Here is a 19,194-nt window from a genome sequence, read left to right as displayed (position 1 = left end):
GATAAAGCAAATCGTCGAACTTCTACATGAAAGACACTATCAGCCTATCTAACCACTTTCCTTCCAAGAGCGTAGCTTGCCAAGAAGTGAAATTGATTCACCTTCGTGTACAGTTACATCGCGTATGCTAGAAACACATCCCCGTCTCCTAGTCACACCGAGAGATAGCGACGGTATTGCTAAGGTGTTAGCTGCCATCATCGCCGCTCTCCGAACTCTCCATTCTAACTGTATCCGAATCAGCGGTGGATTTCTCTCGGTCTCGAGTCCACGGTCATGGACGCTTCCGTGAACTTGAGAAAGGAATGTACTGGCTTAGAGCCTTGAGGTTTGAAACTTCGCACTCGTTCACACTTCCCGCAATGAAAAAAAATTTTATTGATTTGAATTGTTTATTCCTTACAATATCTTATCTTTTTTAAGTATTATTAGCCCATTGAAACCAGCAGATTATCTTTTCACGAAAGGCTGGAAAACGTTCTCTAACATTCATAAGCATTCGCAGTCGTGAAGAGAGATTCCTGTTCACTCTGTTTGGAAATTTAGTATACGAATATCCAAACATGTTAACCATATTTTATTATGTGATTTAAATTTTTTTATAACACAAAATTTCATTAAGAACATCACAAAATAAAAATCCCAAAATTTTTGATAATATAGTTGAAGCTCTAGATTCTAGAAGGTCATGTGGATGAAGAAGCCGAGTAAGCAATCCAGTTATATTTACCAATAAGTTTCTTTTTTTTCAAAATGAATTATCCTGGTATTACCGTTGTTAAAAAAGTGTTCCGTAATAATAATAATAATATATTCATCATTAAACAAGGATAGCGATGCTTGGACATTACAAATAATGACGGAGTGTCAAGAATTTAAAAGCGTAGAAAACAGCCAAAAAATTCACCATTTCTTATGAATGAAATCGTTTCGGAGTCAAGCATTTAGCGTTTTCTATCATAGGATGTGGTGAATTTTTCGGCTGTTTTCTTTTGAATTCTTGATAAACTTATGATTTAAGCAATAGAGTGATCTTAATTCTTATTATGGAGTGTAGCATGAGTTAAATATAATCATGGCATCGGCGGATGTGGCACAGGTAATTGAAGAGTACCCATGTCAGCTTGAAAAACAATGTTATTTATGTAATGTTGAACGAGAGCTTGCGTTTTCTTGTCGTACGTCTTCAATTTCATGGCAATATGTTCACCATAGATGTCAGAAGCAGTGCGATCGTTTGAGCGTTGGAAAACATTATAGTTGGGGTCAACGTGAGATAGACGATCAGTAGAAGGTGATTCTTTAGGCAGCTCGGTAGGATGAGGTTGCAAAAAATGCTCTTCGTTTAATGTAGCAGCTGGAAAAATTACGTTGTTTCTTTGCGGAGAAATAAGGAGCGTTTTAGAGTCTAGTGTTTCATCCATGAACAGCTCCCCTTCCATATCGCTTTTATCACCAGTTGCTAAGCCATCCGAAGTTACTAGGCCATCCGCAGTTGCTAAGCCATCCGTATCTTCTACCTGAAACACGAAGATAAAAGGAAAAGAGACGTCAGAAATTCACCATCTATATTCATTGAAAAAATTTCAGGGACGAGCTTTTTTATCAGTCCAATAAATGAATTGTTCGTATAACAAATTTCTCGTACCAAATTTATAAATTAGATTGCGAAAACCGATTTGGCAACACTAAATTTTCTAATTAAATATTAAAAAAACGATTTGAGAATGAAACCGCAAAAATTTAACTATACCGTAAGTGTTCTTTTAACCTCGTTGTCGCAAAAAAAGGGCATTTGACTCTAAAACGTTTTCAATGAAAAAATAGTGAATTTTGTTGGCATTTTTTCGCCGTTAAATTCTTTGTCAATTCGCTATAAATCAATCAAATATCATTTTATTTCAGTATTTTAAAAAAGTTAAAATGAACTTTTTATTTTTTTAAGTGCAATCGTGAACGCAACAATTGCCTCGACGGATTTGAACATAAAACTTTTGGAGCGAGCTTAACAATAAAATTAATTTTTAAAGTGATATTTATTCCTAGCCGTGTCTACTATATTATTTTTGTGAACGCTAGATGCCAAGGCAGAATTTCTGAAAGATAAATTTGTAAAACTTTACATCTGTAAAATGATAGCAAAATTAACGGCTTGAATCTGTCACGAGTTGCAAAAAAAATAAACGAACGTTATCTTAAAATTTGACGTTTCAGATTGAATGGCTGTTTGATAAAACAGTTTTTATAAGTTAATCAGTAATTATTTTTAGCTAGGTATATAGTCGAGTCTGAAGAATGATCGAAATGCTTCAGGCATTTCATCTTCAGTTTCCATATATTACAGAAACTTCGTCGAATTTATATTTTCTTCTGGGTGGAAAAAACACTTATGGAAAACACATTATAAACACATATGGAAATATAGTACATTATGCCTAGTAGTGCAGTAAATAACATCATAAATTGGTTTATAAAAAGTCTCAAGAGACCAACGACGAAACACACAATGGCATCTCATTTTAAATACTGAACCAAAGTACTGCATCAAGTACGCAACCAAATCATTACGCATTACAAAGCAGTTAAATATGGAACCAAAGCTTTACATAACATAATTACTAAAAATGCTCACATGCGAATTAGCTTTTTGAAGAGAGTTAGGAGAGGCATGACATGAGGAGCTCAGGGTTTGTTTTTTCATGATTTTCTCCTTGATAAATCTCATGGCCTCGTAGGCAAACCACTTGCTGTTGTACACATCGTCTTGACCTGTCAACAAAAACAAAGTATAATTACGAACCTATTTCATCACTAACAGGTAACAATTCATATTCTAAAAAATGTATTTCATATAGTAGATTCGCGATCCATTCGATTTCATCTATGATGTATCTATATTGAAACAAATATTCATATTGTTGTTTTCATCAACTACTCTCCCCCGATCACTTCTATAGATACATGAATGAAATGAATACATTCATAAATAATATGTAAATAGGCTAGCCAGGCACTGCCCGAGATGAATTATATACTTATTAATCAAATTTTAGAATCCCATATCCCGATTCCCTACATTCTAAAGCTTATAAAAAATATAATTTGAAACCGAAGTCCGGTAATTAAATGAAGACCTGTTGCAATCCACACTTATCATAGAACTCGTATCAAGTTCCAGTTTGAATTTCCATTAAAACAATAGTTCCGTATTCTTTAATGCAATCAATATCAATCAAATCAAAAATTACATTTCTTCTTTTCTAAATTTGCCCTGTCCCTCCCCGGTTCGATGTGCCGCCCAATTCCACTATTAAAAATAAAATTCTCTGTATAGGTGATATCCCGACACGATATGTATATTGTGGATGAGACCGTATGTTTGCACATATGTTCACGGAGTCATGCTTCAAATGAAGAAATAAACAAATTAACACCGATGCATAAATTATGATTATTAGCCTGGATAGTTACTAAAAATTTTAAGACATGTTTGTGCCTCATGCAAGCGTAGTATGAAGGTTAATACCGATAAACACCTTTGTTAATGATTGCAGATTTATAGAACGCTCTGTTGAAACGAATGAGCCAAGCACAACGGATAGAAATGGTGAAGCCCATAGGAACGTTTCGATAGCGTGGGTGCGATTATATTTATGTCGGCCGAGAGCATCGCATAGGACACATCATCATTGTTACTAAAGGCGGAATCAATATAGGCCCTAAAATTTGTGCCTCGGTCGGTTCTTCAGAGGTTTCTGTCAGCCAGTGTCAGGCATGCACGATCTTCAGTTATGCATGATCTGCAGTTCCGTAGACGCGGGTGGCGAGAAGTGACGGTTGCTCGGAATTTCGATTCATCGATACAATTACGACGTCTGCAGATATAAGTGCATCAAGAATCTACAAGCTAATTCATAAAGGGCCAACATCGACATCACGGCAACGCTGCTCGTGGCCAGCAATATCTACGACCATGCTGGCCGTTCTAGACATGCATAGAGACAGTAGACGGAGCGACTGCGAGGTACGACCTCAGTAATTCGGGGCTCCATTGCCGTGGCAGTAATACGGTTTCTGGGGTTGGGAATAATACTGCCCATGGTTGAACTAGTTTAAGGTTGACCCATCAGAAGCCCATTTTTGCGGATGTAGCTTCTTGTTCGCCTGTGACGTCACTGATCTCAGTGACGTCACGGGCATTAACCAATCACCGAAATGCGATCAAACCAGTCAACCAATCCGTCATGGAAATGATCTCAGTGACGTCACGGGCATTAACCAATCACCGAAATGCGATCAAACCAGTCAACCAATCCGTCATGGGAATGACGGGTTTGTTTACGTTTCTCGATCAACGTGACGTAACAAGAAAGCTGAATTGAAAGACGGAACTTCTCGTGGGTCAACCTTATATAGTTCAACCATGAATACTGCCATCATTATGGACGAGGTCGTTTTGATCGATTCGGTCGCGGCTTGTTGACTGAACGATTTTTTTCTATTGGATCGCGTAGGCCGTAGCGAGTGACTGAATATTGATTATAACGTTGAAATAGAAAATTAGGAGACATGCCTTCGCGAAAGAAACATCATACATTATTATGGGAAAGACATTAGTAGTAAAATTTACTGCATAATTAACTTGGAATTAGAGGATTGTTCATTTATCGGTACTTTCGTACACGAGCAATTTTTGCTTATATGGATTCTACCTGTATTTACTAAAGCAACGTTTGATTTTTCTCACAGTTTGCTAGTTGCGGTGCTAAATTCCAAGCGAGCCCTAATTTAAACAGGCCGATTGACCGCCTCGGGCAAACTGCGCTACCCAATTAAACAACAGATTTGATGCACTAAAACTCAAGAGTAATTTACAGCAAAAGAAATGAAATCAATGTAAAACCAAATTCTAAAATATCTACTTATAGCTTTACCTAATTCCCTGGACGTTCGCTCCCTCAGCAGTTCTCTCCTGTGGGATGCAAGCAAAGAATTGAGTTTTGCTTTTATTTGTTCACGAGGAACTTTCATTTCTGCGGCAATCTCTTCCCAAGCTTCATTTTTCTTTGATTTACTGTATAGGTATTTGTGGCCGGTTTGCCAAAGCTGTGGCTTATTTTCGAACAACCTAATTAACTCAAGACATTTTCCTCTATCCCACTCCATTATGGAAATACATAACACACGAAATTTTAATAAGTTAAAAAAGAAAATAACCAAATCATATTCTCTTTTCAGTTTAAACGGTCGCCCGAGTTACGTCACGCTGCATACCGCTCACACTGGAAGATTTGCGAACACTGAACACCAAGAGCATTCGGCGTTCGTCGGTTGGACCGTTGGAGCAACGCTACATAACATTCTAGAATCTAGAACATTGTTCACAAACAATGTATGAAGAGGTCAAGTGTTTCCCACTACCGCCATCTGGCTCGCCTACGTATCAGACTTTGCTCGAGCAGCTCGACTGTACCCGAGAACGAGCAAGGTCTTCGGATATGAGGTTAACGTGAGATTATTTCAAATTAAAATGCATAATTTGCCGTTTGTGACACGAATGTATCACATCGTATTAACCAGAGTTACAATACTTATATTTGAAATGAAAGGCAGGGCTGGTTCACGGCCAGCGTTCATCATATATGGAGGCAACAAACTTCTGCTGAATCAATTATGTATTATTGATGCTCATACACAGGCTGGTTGGCTTAGTTAAACAGGCACCGTTGAGTATTAATGCCTATGTTTAGAAACAAAATGTAAGGAGAAATGCCAACACCTTATTTATTTATTGATCGAGAAACTGCTGCGCAGACATGTCACCACGTAATATGTTGTGGTTGGTTGAAAATCAGTCGATCATACCTAAAATAAATTAGCATCTTCGTCTACAATTAATACTCATTATAAACAATATAAAATGATGATTATCAAGTGATTTTTCTAACAAAGTAATCTGAACAGAGAAAAGTTTCCATATTTCTCTCATCATTGTGCATTTAGAAATGCACAGAGCCGTTATATGAATGGTCGATTTCAAGCTCAAGATTGAGTGGTAAATAAAGATTTTCTACATTTTCTGTGCAGACTGCATTGAAGGTTAGTCCATCTCATAGATAGGGGAATACCCGATGTTAGGATGAGAATAATTCTTTATAAATTATTTATTATGCGCTTCTCGAATTTCAGTCATATGTAAAGAATTCAAAATGAATGAGCAGCGTTATACAGATATTAATTTTATTATGAGGAAGTGAAATGTAATAAATTCTTGAATCCAATAGTCTTCCGGTCTTCCCCTATCAAATATTGGACTCACCGTTCAAGTGGGCGGAGCTTCTGACTGATATTGACCAGTGATGTTGTTTGGCGCATATTTTTAAAGCACCTAAAAGAGTTGGATGAACGAACTGCACGGCTAAGCAATACTAAGGTATATAAATCACGAAACAATACGGTACTATATATACTATATCACTATTATAGGTAAATAATATTCGTTAAAAAATAACTTTTTAAAGACAACACTTCTAAAGAATCCAGTGTCCTAATGAATTTACAATTTTATTTTCGAAAATTAAAAAAATTATTTTTTTATAAATAAATAAAAACTAAATTTTCAAGATATGTATTCTGTCAATTTATTCATGTATTGTCTCCGACTTTACGCAAGTGTTCAAAATTTCAGATCGATTGGACAGGTATAAGTGTGTTACCTAAATACCAATTTTATAAGATTTGTTGCAGAGAAAATTATTTTTTCCAATTTAATTTTTACAATTATTTATTCTGTCAATTGATTCATGTATTGTCTCCGACTTTACGCAAGTTTGCAAAATATACCACAAATATTTGCGAATGTGAGTAAGAAACTAAATTAAAGAAGTTTCAGGCGATGGTGTGGATTAAGTACAGAGTCAGCCTTTTATCGTAGCGGTTTCTTCGGACAAATTCATCGTAATGTGAAAACGTGAATTAACTACAGGGTGTGCAGTATATGCTACATTCTTAGAAGACAGTTTGCAAGAATTTCAGAGGACTGAAGTGTTTTTTTTTTTGTAACATTTCGCATAATTTTTTCTTGTCTGACCAATCGATGTGGACCATATTTCTGATTTCATCCACAAATGACCAATCTTGAGTTGTGTCATGACCTAATGTCACGAAAGTTGGTTCTACAGCCTACTGGACATATATAATAATATATTCCATAACACCGGCTATAACACAACTAATTGAAACTAATTACTTGCAGATGCCAACACTGCCAATGGTATAAGGCTAGCTAATATTGGTCACTGAAATATGGGTTTGGGAGTCTAGACTGCAATTTATTTCAGATAAAAATGGTTAAAGCGAATTTAGCGCTGAAGTGTTCGACAGGCAATCAGGATTTGTTGGTTCAATGTTCCATAAGACAAAGGAATCCTTGCAAAATTACTCAGGAATTTTTAATATTTTGTTCAATAAATGTCTTCACCGATGTTATTTACTTATTTTATACATTATTGTGTGAGAAAGGCACGTATAATTCATTGCTTGTAAAATAATTAGCCGGATTTGGTAACAACAAGAAAACACTGAATGACAGTCACCCTCTTAGTAGTAACTTTGATGACTGACTGACTGACTCTGACAATACTTCTGAAGCTCTTGCTCTGTCAACAGCAAAAAAGTTTCTTGTAGTAACCCCTCTATAGTTGATGGAAAATGTGATTGAAGGTCATTGGCTGCTGCAACCAGCGGCAGTACAGATGCAAGGGCCAATGTTGACTCCTGGCTAAACCTGATAAAGCTACAAATAATGAAGGATTTAGGTTATAGTCTTATAGACGAGAAAATTATGGTTGTTTCATGTACATTATAAGTTGGCAACTTTTTACTTATATTTAAATTAAAAATAGAGTGGGAAAACGTTACTAGTCTTGCAGTGTGCAAGGCATGCTTACATGCAACAGAAACGCAGCAGGAAGAGGAAATGCGAATGGATTTGAACGCTGAAAGCGAAATTTTAAAAATCAATAAGTATTTAATAATAGTTTCACACAGATATCTTTGTATTACTTATCTTCTGCATTATCATTGGATGTCATAGCTAGAGGGAAGAACTGCAGCAGGATTTGCCAGTCCGGTGGCCCTGCAAGGCTGCATTTGTGCGACCTTCGCAACGAAGGCAAAGCGGTGTTTGGCTTCGGTGTAATGCAGCTGCCTCGTGATCACTACAAAACAATTATTTAACTCGTTTAGGGTATTCTAGACGCCCCTGATCAAGTCAAAATTAGAGTAGGTACTTGTGACACAGCTTTTTAGTTAGTATTTGAATAATTTTATGCCTGGTAAGCACTGTAATCGTTAAAAAATTGCAACTCAAGGTCATTTGGAGCTATGGACGTTAGAATTCATCATCCTTCAGAAGACCTCCGTAAAACACACCATAACAGGACATGCAGCTCAATATTAGTCCCGTACAGTGCATTTTAGCGATGGACCTTCAACGTGCAGCCGAATTCCTTGAGTTGCGTGCCCATTTTTCAGGATATTCGCGTTTTCAAGGCTGACATCATGCGCCGAGCAGGGCAAGTTAGCTCATCGGGTTGCTAGGCTCCGTTCGTCAAGGGTAAACATGGCGGAAGTTTAGTGGGAATAACGGCATCGAGGACGACTGTGCATTGCCAGATGTGAGTGACGGCACGTTCACGTTTAGTCAGATGTCATTTTATCGTGACATTGAAGTCTGATGCCATAAAAGATATACACTGCCTGACGTAGAGATACGGATCATAATCGCGTTAAGACAGAGGCTTTGTCGCACAGAGGCTGAATCGAACAGACTGTGAAGTGCGAACAGAGAGATGAGTTTTATATGATATTTTAATGCACGATTCAAAAACGACAACTCATTCTAAAGGTATTGATTATTCAGGCTAATTGAAAATTTCGATGATAGTTCGAGAAAAAATTAGGGAGAAGGTGACAACACCGAATCTATTTATAATAGTATTTTACACTTTGATTTTCCCCAATGTTCTGTGCAAAAGAAACTCGATAAATTCGTCAATCTTATAAAATTAAATTAAAAATATAACCTAAACTCGGAAACACTCTATGTTGAAAATTACAATAAAATGAGAGTAGACACATTTCCTTCGGATTATAGCATTTAAAAAAAGTTAAAAGCAGAGTAACGTATGAAATATGAGTAGTAGCACACAACAACGCTTCCGCGACGTCCGCTTGGCGGAAGTAGGAAGTGCGGCTATGACATAACACGCCGGCGTTCAGTTAACTTCCGTGTTTCCATTCATGAGGGCGGCGGTCTGGACAAGTGATCCCATTGGTTAATGATGGACTCGCCTTCATAGGGGAAGAATCATTTGGAAATAAATTCGTTATTAATTAACGCTACGTTCATGGTTGAAATGGAACTTTAAACATAACCTTAACACTTTTAAGTATATTTGCATGAAAATTGCCCTAATGCTTTTAGGTTTTTTCTTAATATAACAAATTGTAAGTGGACTCGCCCAAAACGGGGAAGACATAACGCGGCCAGCAGACAGGCGGCAATTTTGAATTGAATACCACCGGCACCTAGCGGAAAGAAAAATTAAATTATTATTCAGTACCTTCTGTATTCATGATAAATAGTTGAGTTCCTCATCAAGCGTGTAAAGTATATTAGTGAACATTCTCATAATTTGACCTTTCTCAGAGCTCAATTTTATCATTTGGTGACTCGACATGACAACCATGAGTCATGCTGTCCAGCTATTATAAGTAACCAATACTCCACTAATTGATAATTAATTATAAGTAAGCAATCAATAATGCACTGACGATCAAATCTTGACGTGCAATCATCAATTCACAAGCATTGATGCATTAAATATATTAGCTGATTGCTAGTCCGCCAGCATTCTTGGAATGCTACATGGCTGATAAATTAACTTCAAATGATATGGATGTCGATTAGTCAAGCTATAGTTTATTTAAAGAATTTCTTTTGGGTTGATGTCGTCGTTACACTGAATCAAAACGTAAGAGAACTCTGCATGGAATCGACTGGATTTGCAAATGATAAAATGTTCAAAATTCGCGTCCGATTTGGATCAGTATCAATATTTTGTCCATTATGAATTTTTTGTTAACTAAGTTTTAAAGTTAGTTGTTAAAAGCCCGCATAGAAGTAAATGAGCTTTGTTATTAACATCGAAATAAAGCTTTACTTGCGATTTAGGGAAATTTGACGTACGAAGGACAGGTATTACAGTATGTATCATGAGTATATATAATACAGTACGAAATGGCAGATATTAAAGAAAACGCCCTGGCATCAACATACAAATAACATGATATGTATATCTGAATATAAATCAAAGAATTATAAATAATTCCTTGCAGGGAAGAATGGGGGAGTAACCATAATGGACTCCTCCAGTGTGAGGGCGAAGACCTTGCGACTGCCGAGCGCGCGTACAAACAAACGCACGCAAGCTACCATCCTACGGACTCCTTGGGATCCTGCGAATCCTAGCAGCTTCATGTCGAATTTTTTGCCTTTCCGCTTACATTCAGTACAAGATTTTAATTTTAAATTTATTCCCGAGCAATCTAGCTGCATTTAATTGCGCGGTCGAATTTTTAAATTCAAATGCGAAGGGAAATACAATTTAAAATTAAAATATTTTCCATGAATATTTGATTTCAGTTTTCAAAATTTTGGCGTGCCTGACGTGACCGTCGGCGAAGGTTGGTGTCCTTAGCTCGATTTCCGACTTTTGAGAAATTATGCTATTTAATAATTTGTCTTCGATTTGCAAACAACTTTATTATCTGTAGCCTCTTATTAACTTTGGCAATGAGTAGGGATAACACACTTTGCTATGTAGGAAGAATTAATGTTATTTCGTGTAGACAATATTATGGGGATTTGAATTTGATGTTAGTTATTCGCGTTAAAAGGTTCGAAAATTGCACAGTTAAGTGAATATTAATCGAAAATAAAAGAAATAATGAAAAAATTAGAATTAAACTTTAAATTATTTTTGAATTGCTTTCAGCTGATGATATGATGAAGTTTCTACTAAGGACTATCTGATAAATAGCTCATAGAAAAATATTACGGGTCCATAACGTCTTTGCTAACATGAAAAAGTTTGCAATTATTTTTTCGGCGGTGGAATTACCTATAAAAAATAGAAGAGCTTGTGAATAACAAAACTGATGTCTACTCTTGACTGATGTCTAGTTTTACTCTTGACTGATGTTTACTCTACTGATGTCTAGTTTCTGGTCAGAATCGGCAAGGAGGCCGGGCGGTTAAGCACAGCAGAATTCTATCAGTGTGTTGCGAGTTCGAGACCTCAAAATGCTGTGATTGTTCTGCGATGCAGTTGAGTTCTGGCAGTGATCGAGGACGCACGTAGTGTTTGCGGGTCCCAACTTTCTCACTTTTTACTATGCCGGTTTGACTTATCTCGCGAATTTTGTATAACTATCGCCAGTCATGAAAAGATCCGGTCAAATGACACGAGTTTCGATCTATGAACAAGGCACGAAATGGAAAAGAATCGGCGACAGGCCACATCAGGCCTACACTTCAGAGCCGACATCACTATGTTATGTTATGTTATGTTAAGAATCGGCGACAGGCCTACGGCCTAATAAACGCTGAAACCGCTATTTATTTATTTGACTCCTATACATTTTATCTATTTCATGTCATCACATCTATGTCATAAGGTATTAATAGACATGACATTCTTATTATTAATTTCATTTTAAAACCATCGTCCTTTAGAAAATGTAAACAAAGAAGTTTGTAGAAGTGCATTTAATGCATACCATTGATACCAAGATCCTTGTAGAAATTTAATGGTATGTTCCAGCCGCTACAGATTACATTTCCACCAAGAACATCTCCGCAACCAAAGGATTCAAGATACGGAATCTGAGTAATGCATATATACTGCAGTTTCCGTCAATAACTCAGACGAAAAAAACCTGAACGTCCGAGCAACCAACAAGAGATGCAAGCAAGTGCACTGGTTTAGGTGCCAATGTTTCAGGGTGACGCTAAAAATAAATTATAATTACTAACCGAGCATTTTGTTGTCAGAGCATTTGCAGGCAAGACGCTTAGTCGTGAGCCATTATTGACGTGAATGCTACACTCAATTGCAAACTAATGGACAAAGTTATGCATTTTCTACTTGATGCTGCTGCCAGATCTTCGTCCATTTACTCTTCATAATAAAACGAAATTAAAAATTCAGCTTATAATCCTTGGTTCCGGATACATTTATTCTTCAGCTTAAAATAAATCTACAGTACACAGTTGCAAGAAAATTTACCATAAAAAACGATTCAGTGTAATGAAAAACCGCTTTAAAAATCGACAAACATAAGAAAATTATGCCCGAAAATCAACTAAGAATAGAGAGAACTGAGCTCGAAGAAATATTCATTACAACACTGCTCTTTAACTTCACTTCTTGTTGTTTTTTGCCTGTCTGCCACAAATCTTATAATCGATATTTAACACACTTCTACCTTTCCAATCGATCAGAAATTTTACACACTTGCGTAAAGTTAGAGACAATGCATGAATCAATTGACAAAATATATAATTTAAATTTTTTTACTGTGAAAAATTAAAAAAAATTCGTCTTCTACAAATCTTACAATCGATATTCAACACGCTTCTAGCTGTCCATTCGATCTAAAATTTTGCATACTTGCGTAAAGTTGGAGACAATGCATGAATCAATTGACAGAATGAATAATTTTGAAAATCTATAATATTTTCATATAGTAAAAATATTTAAAAATTATTGTTTTTATTTGAAAATAAAATTAGAAATACATTGTACATGCTTAACATCAAAGACACAGGATTCTTTATAAGGCCAAATATTAGTTACAAACAAGAGTGTCTAATTTAAACATAATACAATAATAATACTAATTCAAGTTCTAGGCACTCCTTACATTCACTATTAAATATGGGCACACTCTTGCCTCATGTTCAATTCGAGATTTTGCGATAGCAGGCGATTATTTTTCGACTCTGATCTGTCTGAGAGCTTCCTAGGTTTCATTAACTTCATCAGCAGCAACACGCGGATCATTTACGTTTTGAAATTTTCGAAGTTACCAATGATGATGTTTTACTTCTTTTGGCTTTAATTGCCTCAAGCTGTTTTTAGAGCATTTTCTCATATATTGAAAAAATGCCCTATTGTGCTCGTCATGTCCGTCCGTGTGTCCGTGACTTCACGTTTTCGTCGACGAGAAAATGAGCTCTCTGTCACTCACTGCAGTGAGTACTGAGTTATATTTTTTCTTCATTTCGCAGTTTGCTGTGGCAAACGTCAACTTCGACTATAAAATTTTGATCTCTTTCTCCAGATTTGGGCTTTGTGCGTTCGCTCAGTCATCGCCGATCAACAGGAGCAGTGTCGTTTCTTTGGCGATTCTCACCGCCTGCAAAGTTTCTTGAGCGTCTTTCATTGATTACACCGCTATCTGCACCTCAAGCGTCACTCGCTGGTCATTTCGTTGATTTTCAGCTTCTTCGAATCGCAAACTTTCTTGTTCGAGGGCTAAAGCCTCCTCCAAAGACTCTAGTTCCTTTCTTCGACTAACTGCATCTTGTATAAACTTCATTTTGAATTTTTCGCTTCCCGAGTTCAAGGCGATTCTCAGCGACAATGGATACATTTCGTTATTAAGTAATTTCTTGGAGCTTATAAATCTACAAAACATGAACAGTAGTCACGAGCAGCAACGACAGTCGGCCGTGCTGAGTTTAATTGCTCTTATTTCCTTAATTCTAGTGTTCCACAAAAATTTTAATACTGCAGCAATAGTCTATGAGTGTGGTTATTTTCCACTTTAACAACGATAAAAATATCTTAGGAATGCCATAACAAACTATAAGGCACAACTTATCACAGCTCCAAAACGCGGCTACGAATAGCCAATATCATAGCGAAAATTTCACATGCCGTGAAGAAATAGTGCATCCTAGTTAATTGTACAAATTATTCGTAAATTCTTTAAGTATGCAGACCTAAGATGAACATTGGTCACGACACGCTGAATAACACAAAATTAAAAAAAAAGCTTGTATTGCCTTGGCTAGGCCCTGCAGCGGAGCGCACGGCAGTTACTTCCTATGAACAAGTTTTTCATATAATTCGTCAGCAATATATTTACCAGGGATATATCACCAGTATATAAAAACACGTATGTATCTAAACCAAGCACCCAGCATTAGAAACTAAGAAAAAATCTTAAAAGATACGGAGATTCTTCAAGAAACATTAGAGATTTCACAGAGCAAACATTTCTTCACTTCATTTCGTAGAATATTTTAGTTCCTGATATTTTTGCGTCAGGATAAAAGTAGACATATGAAATATTAATTATTTGACAGTTAAATACGTATTCTAGTTGTCCGCAGTTATATGTGTAAAAAAATTTGTATCACATGTGGGCGAATGGTTAACAAGGGACGAATTAACGCACTTCAAAAATAAATTCTGTGAAAAAGTAAGAAATATTTGATGATAGTCAGCAGCAAAAAAGGCAACATTGCAGCACAACGATGAGCGGCGGCAGAGTATCCACTTGAGCGTAAGGCCAGCTGGACGGTGAATCTTATCCAGTTACACTGCACCGCTTATACTGGAACAAAAATATAAACTTGATCAATGAAATAAGATTTGGCGACTACTTTTACATGTTAACAACTGATGAGCCAGTTTTTTAGAAGTTGCATCAATCACTATCGCTGCAATGAATAGGCTTTTCACAAGGAGAGAGAATCAAAGGATTAATGATAATATGAATGGATTATTAGTATAAATATGAATGAATTTTTAATATAAAATCTCTGTGATATCGCGAAACTGGGTATTTATACATAGGTATGTACTTTCCTAGCATTTATTGCACTAAATAAAATATGCGCGTGATTCAAAATGGTAATTTGCCTAAGCATATTCAATATACCTACACAGCTCAATTCTCACCGCTTTTTGTGGATCCTGATGAATGCCATTCGCTGAACTTGGGCTGCACAATATTCAAGTTTATTAATCATCATATAAAAACTAGACTAAAAAAAAAATCATGTTGATTTTTCATATATAATAGAATATTTTTTTGGTTCCCTCTAGAATTGATTTAGCTGAAAACTTCACTCAGATGTTATAAATACACAATACAAATTCGCTCATGCGAAATAAAGCTGCTAAACATAATTAGTGAGAACAATGATATTGATGGTCTTCTTACGCCTTTGTAAGCGCTGGTTTTCGCAACGATGCCGAGCTCGATCATAGCGTAGGCCATGTCAAGGATAGAGTCTTTCTGGGGCGTGGGTTCAATGCCCAGCACGTTCTTCATCTTGAACAAAATTCATGATCACATTTAGCGCTTTCTTGGGTATCTCAACATCTCTACTCATCACTGTATCATGTTATGAGAAGTTCAATTAAATTATAATCATCAAGTAAGGTCGCTACAGGCCGACATGACCAGCTCAATGCTACAACATATTGTTATGAGACAAGTGAAGATTGCTCTTACTCTGGAGTTATCTATGTCGAACATAACCCCAAGGCGTGGATAGACTTGCTTCCTGATTCTTTCATTGAAAATCGAGGCGAACCAGATAACAAAGTTTGGCAATTCTCTGGTGCTAACTTTGTAGTTCTGAGGTTTGAACTCGTCCGCAAGTATTTGGTTCATATCTTTCATCCAGATTCCTCCAGAAGAAATAATGTGACGTTTGCCAACTGCTTCGGGGTTTGTCAAGCACTGAAATATGACACACATTTGATCAGAGAATCATGTAGCAAATCCTCTACAATTATTAGATAATTTTAAATGTTTTCATTTCATTGTTAAACTCAGGATTCTTGAGATAATACCTTGCTAATTCATCTATTAATATATATGCATACGTCTTGATTACCCATAATTTCTAGTTTTTTTTATATTCATTTATCTGCATTCTGATGATTAAATTAATTAAATCCAAAAATTAAATGATCCCCAATTAAATTGCTCACCTTGAGATGCGCTAGAGCAACGTCCCTCACATCACAAATACGGAAGCACAGTTTGGGAGAGCCAGGCACCTTGGCCATGATGGCGTCCCTCAGGATGATCACTGATGTAGCAGACTTGTTAGACTCCACGAGAGGCGGGCCCATCACCAGCACAGGGTTCACCGTAGACAGTTCAAACCGTTGACCCTCTAAAACAATAAGATTGTTTTTAGAAATAAAAATATATAACTACCAAATGAGGTTGTTAGATTCAACTAGAGGCAGTCCCAACACCAGCACAGGGTTAACCATTGAAAGTTCAAACCGCTGATTTTCTACTTTTGACAAGTATGCAAGGTAACCAGCATCAGATGTGTGCAAATTTACAGCGCATATCAATCCCTACAAATCAAATCTTTCTAGATCTGAATATTGAAGGCTGAAAACCTCCCATTTTGGCTGCTATTTCAAGAATTTGCGAATGTAATTAATGCTAAAAATATCTGTCCTCTCCCTGCATTGCTGTAATGATATCATGTTCAATGTACAACATAGTTAGTGACTCGGTTTTCAATAGACAGTCAAAAGTTAATAAAAAATCAGTCATGATTTTTAGTACCAAAAAAATCAGCCATGATTTTAGTACTAAAATATCTGTAATTTAAATACTAATTATAGTGATTAAAATCTAATAAGGATTGAAGACTCTACATACATGATTAAAAAAAATCATAACAGCAGAAGAGGAGATTTGTGAAGGAATTAATTTATAAACTGACTTGTATTAGCTACAAAAGCGAATATTATGGAGCTCACCAGGTAATGACTCAAGCAAGTCCCATGCTGCTCTTTCTGCAAGAGTTTTTGACTTGGGATAAGATGTGATAGCTGGGTTGCTGGTGTCAGTCCAGTCTTCTTCATCAAACTTCTTACTTGGGTCAGTAGAAGCGGGATCAGCAGATGAAAAAATGAAAATATATGAAATAACCTCAAGTATTGAACATAATACTAAGCAGGGCAAAGTAGGCTATTCTGTTGCTATAAAAATATGTGGAACAAGATTTCTAGTTATTTTTTGGAATTATGTCGCTTTAAGTTTTCACTCAGTTTCTAACTCAGTCTCTAACAATTCACATACCAACTACAGCACTGCATGAAGATGTGACAACAACTTTTTTGACACCAGCTTTAGCTGCAGCACTCAGAACGCGCTTGGTTCCTTCAACTGCTGGTATGACTAAACTCTGCTCGGATGGTGACTCCTCCAAAGAAGGAAATGGACTGGCAGTGTGCATCACTGCATACACACCTTCCATGGCTCTGGAAACACAAACTAGATTTAGAGGTTAACATTTATTTGAGGGTCTTGAATGTATATTGAGTATATGATGATGAGACAAATGATTAGTGTAGAAGTTATGAAAATAGAATATTATTTCTTGGCATTTCTACATCATGAAGCCTGATAGCCTATCATAGCTTAATCTAAAGCAATCCTGTTTGCATAAACTAGAAACTCACTTATCCCAGCCATCATCACTCTCCAAATCTGCTTCTGTTAATTCCAAAGGGTGCTTGGGGTTAGAAACCAGCATTTTGAGAGGGTCAACACGAGATGAGTTCTTCAGACTACGAACCGTGCCTCTGACACGATAGCCTGTCTCCTGCAGCAGCTTTACCACATGGCAGGCAATGTAGCCACTTGCCCCAGTCACAAGAACCACTGAAAAAATTAAATGAAGATAAAAGATATAGTCACATCATTTAGTAGAATATATATGATGAAAAATCTATATCCAGAGATAAAGGAAATAAAAGGTACCGTACAGCACAAATTCTAAAAAAATACAATGGCAGTCAATGCCACAGTAGTTAATATCCTCCATAAGTAAACATTTATCTAATTGAAAAATTTAGCTTTGCAGTAGTAATACAAGAGCTCTGAAATTTTCATTGCCCAAATGCAACAAAATGTAGAAATTTCTGATCAGTATAATAATTTTAATAGCAAGTAGGCAAGGTGAAGGAGAACAATACTGGATAATTGCTCATTATTGATGCTATTCAAAACAGGATAATTGCATAATATAATGCAGTAGTACTTTAAATAATAATATTAATAAAATCATATACTCAAATAACTTACTTTGATCAGACATTCTGGAATTAGGATGAACTTTGAAATAAGAAAAAAATTTTTGCTGCAAAGGAAATTCATCTGAGAATTAAGAGCAATTATTTCCACACTAATAATACCTATGTGGAAGGACAGATTAAAATCAAACCCTTATTTTTAGTCCAACTAACACTTCCTTCCTCATTGCACAACACCTCACAGTTCAGCCACTAAGAATTCAAGAAACTATTTTCCAGGTCCTTGTAGTATCTGAGATGAAGTTGATAAGTATCAGGGTTCAGGGATACACATTACACACTCATGAACAAATACAAACAGCCTCTATGAACATGGGTTCAACAAAATAAGGGAAACACCTTATGAATACACAAAGTATATTTTTAAAGAATTTTAGCCTATTATTCAACTACACCCTCTTTTACCCTCTTTCAGTTTATCCCAGTTTAACCCTATTTTGGCCTTTTTAGCACATTTTCTCATTTATGAAAAAAAGGCACTAGGTATTGTGCTCGTCTGAGCCTCGTCATGTCCCATCGTGACTTGTCTGTCTGTCCGTCTCTTCGTGACTTGTCTGTCTGTCCATCCATTCGTGACTTGTGCTCTCTGTCACTCAATGTAGTCAGTACTGAGTTATAGGGTAAATGCGGTATATTCTGACATTGTGGATAATTCCGACACTTCTCAAATTTTTCCATTATATTAAGCTTTGTCTTTGTTTCACGCATTCATTGATGGTTGAAATAGTGACATCATACTATTGCGCACCATACTAAAGCCAAAACACTAGGTCTGGGCCGTCTGGCGGGAAAATGTTAAGATCCAAAGAGAGACAGTGCACGTCACCCAGTGAAAACATCGAAAAATGTGTCAAAGTTGATAGTAGACCTTGCTCTACTAAATAGTGATAAACTGTTTGTGTAGAAAGAATATTATGGTTTGAGACTTTTAAATAAGTCTGTGAATATATTAGGAATTCTTTAAGTATACTTGTATTTG

General features: G+C 36.3%; 2 protein-coding genes across 2 annotated transcripts; both read right to left on the bottom strand.

Annotated features, from left to right (window-relative positions):
- Positions 1-646: 646 nt before the first annotated feature.
- Positions 647-5,340, bottom strand: LOC108676287. The gene is made up of 3 exons (XM_018164348.2): positions 4,935-5,340; positions 2,633-2,769; positions 647-1,520 (listed from the first exon to the last, which is right to left on the bottom strand). The coding sequence occupies exons 1-3, from the start codon at positions 5,164-5,166 to the stop codon at positions 1,074-1,076; spliced, it is 816 nt and encodes a 271-aa protein (XP_018019837.1). The 5' UTR covers positions 5,167-5,340; the 3' UTR covers positions 647-1,073.
- An 8,767-nt stretch (positions 5,341-14,107) lies between these two features.
- LOC108676296 (NADPH-dependent aldehyde reductase ARI1-like) lies at positions 14,108-18,544 on the bottom strand. The gene is made up of 9 exons (XM_018164356.2): positions 18,208-18,544; positions 17,583-17,784; positions 17,200-17,381; positions 16,878-17,015; positions 16,083-16,270; positions 15,598-15,828; positions 15,304-15,414; positions 15,039-15,081; positions 14,108-14,691 (listed from the first exon to the last, which is right to left on the bottom strand). Exons 1-9 carry the CDS (start codon positions 18,218-18,220, stop codon positions 14,687-14,689), a joined length of 1,113 nt encoding a protein of 370 aa, XP_018019845.1. The 5' UTR covers positions 18,221-18,544; the 3' UTR covers positions 14,108-14,686.
- Between the last annotated feature and the right edge of the window lie 650 nt (positions 18,545-19,194).

Source organism: Hyalella azteca, unplaced genomic scaffold, assembly GCF_000764305.2.
Source record: "Hyalella azteca isolate HAZT.00-mixed unplaced genomic scaffold, Hazt_2.0.2 contig9352, whole genome shotgun sequence".
NCBI classification, from domain to species: domain Eukaryota; kingdom Metazoa; phylum Arthropoda; class Malacostraca; order Amphipoda; family Hyalellidae; genus Hyalella; species Hyalella azteca.
The sequence above is the reverse complement of the archived record's forward strand: the minus strand, read 5'-3'. Positions and strand labels throughout refer to the sequence as shown.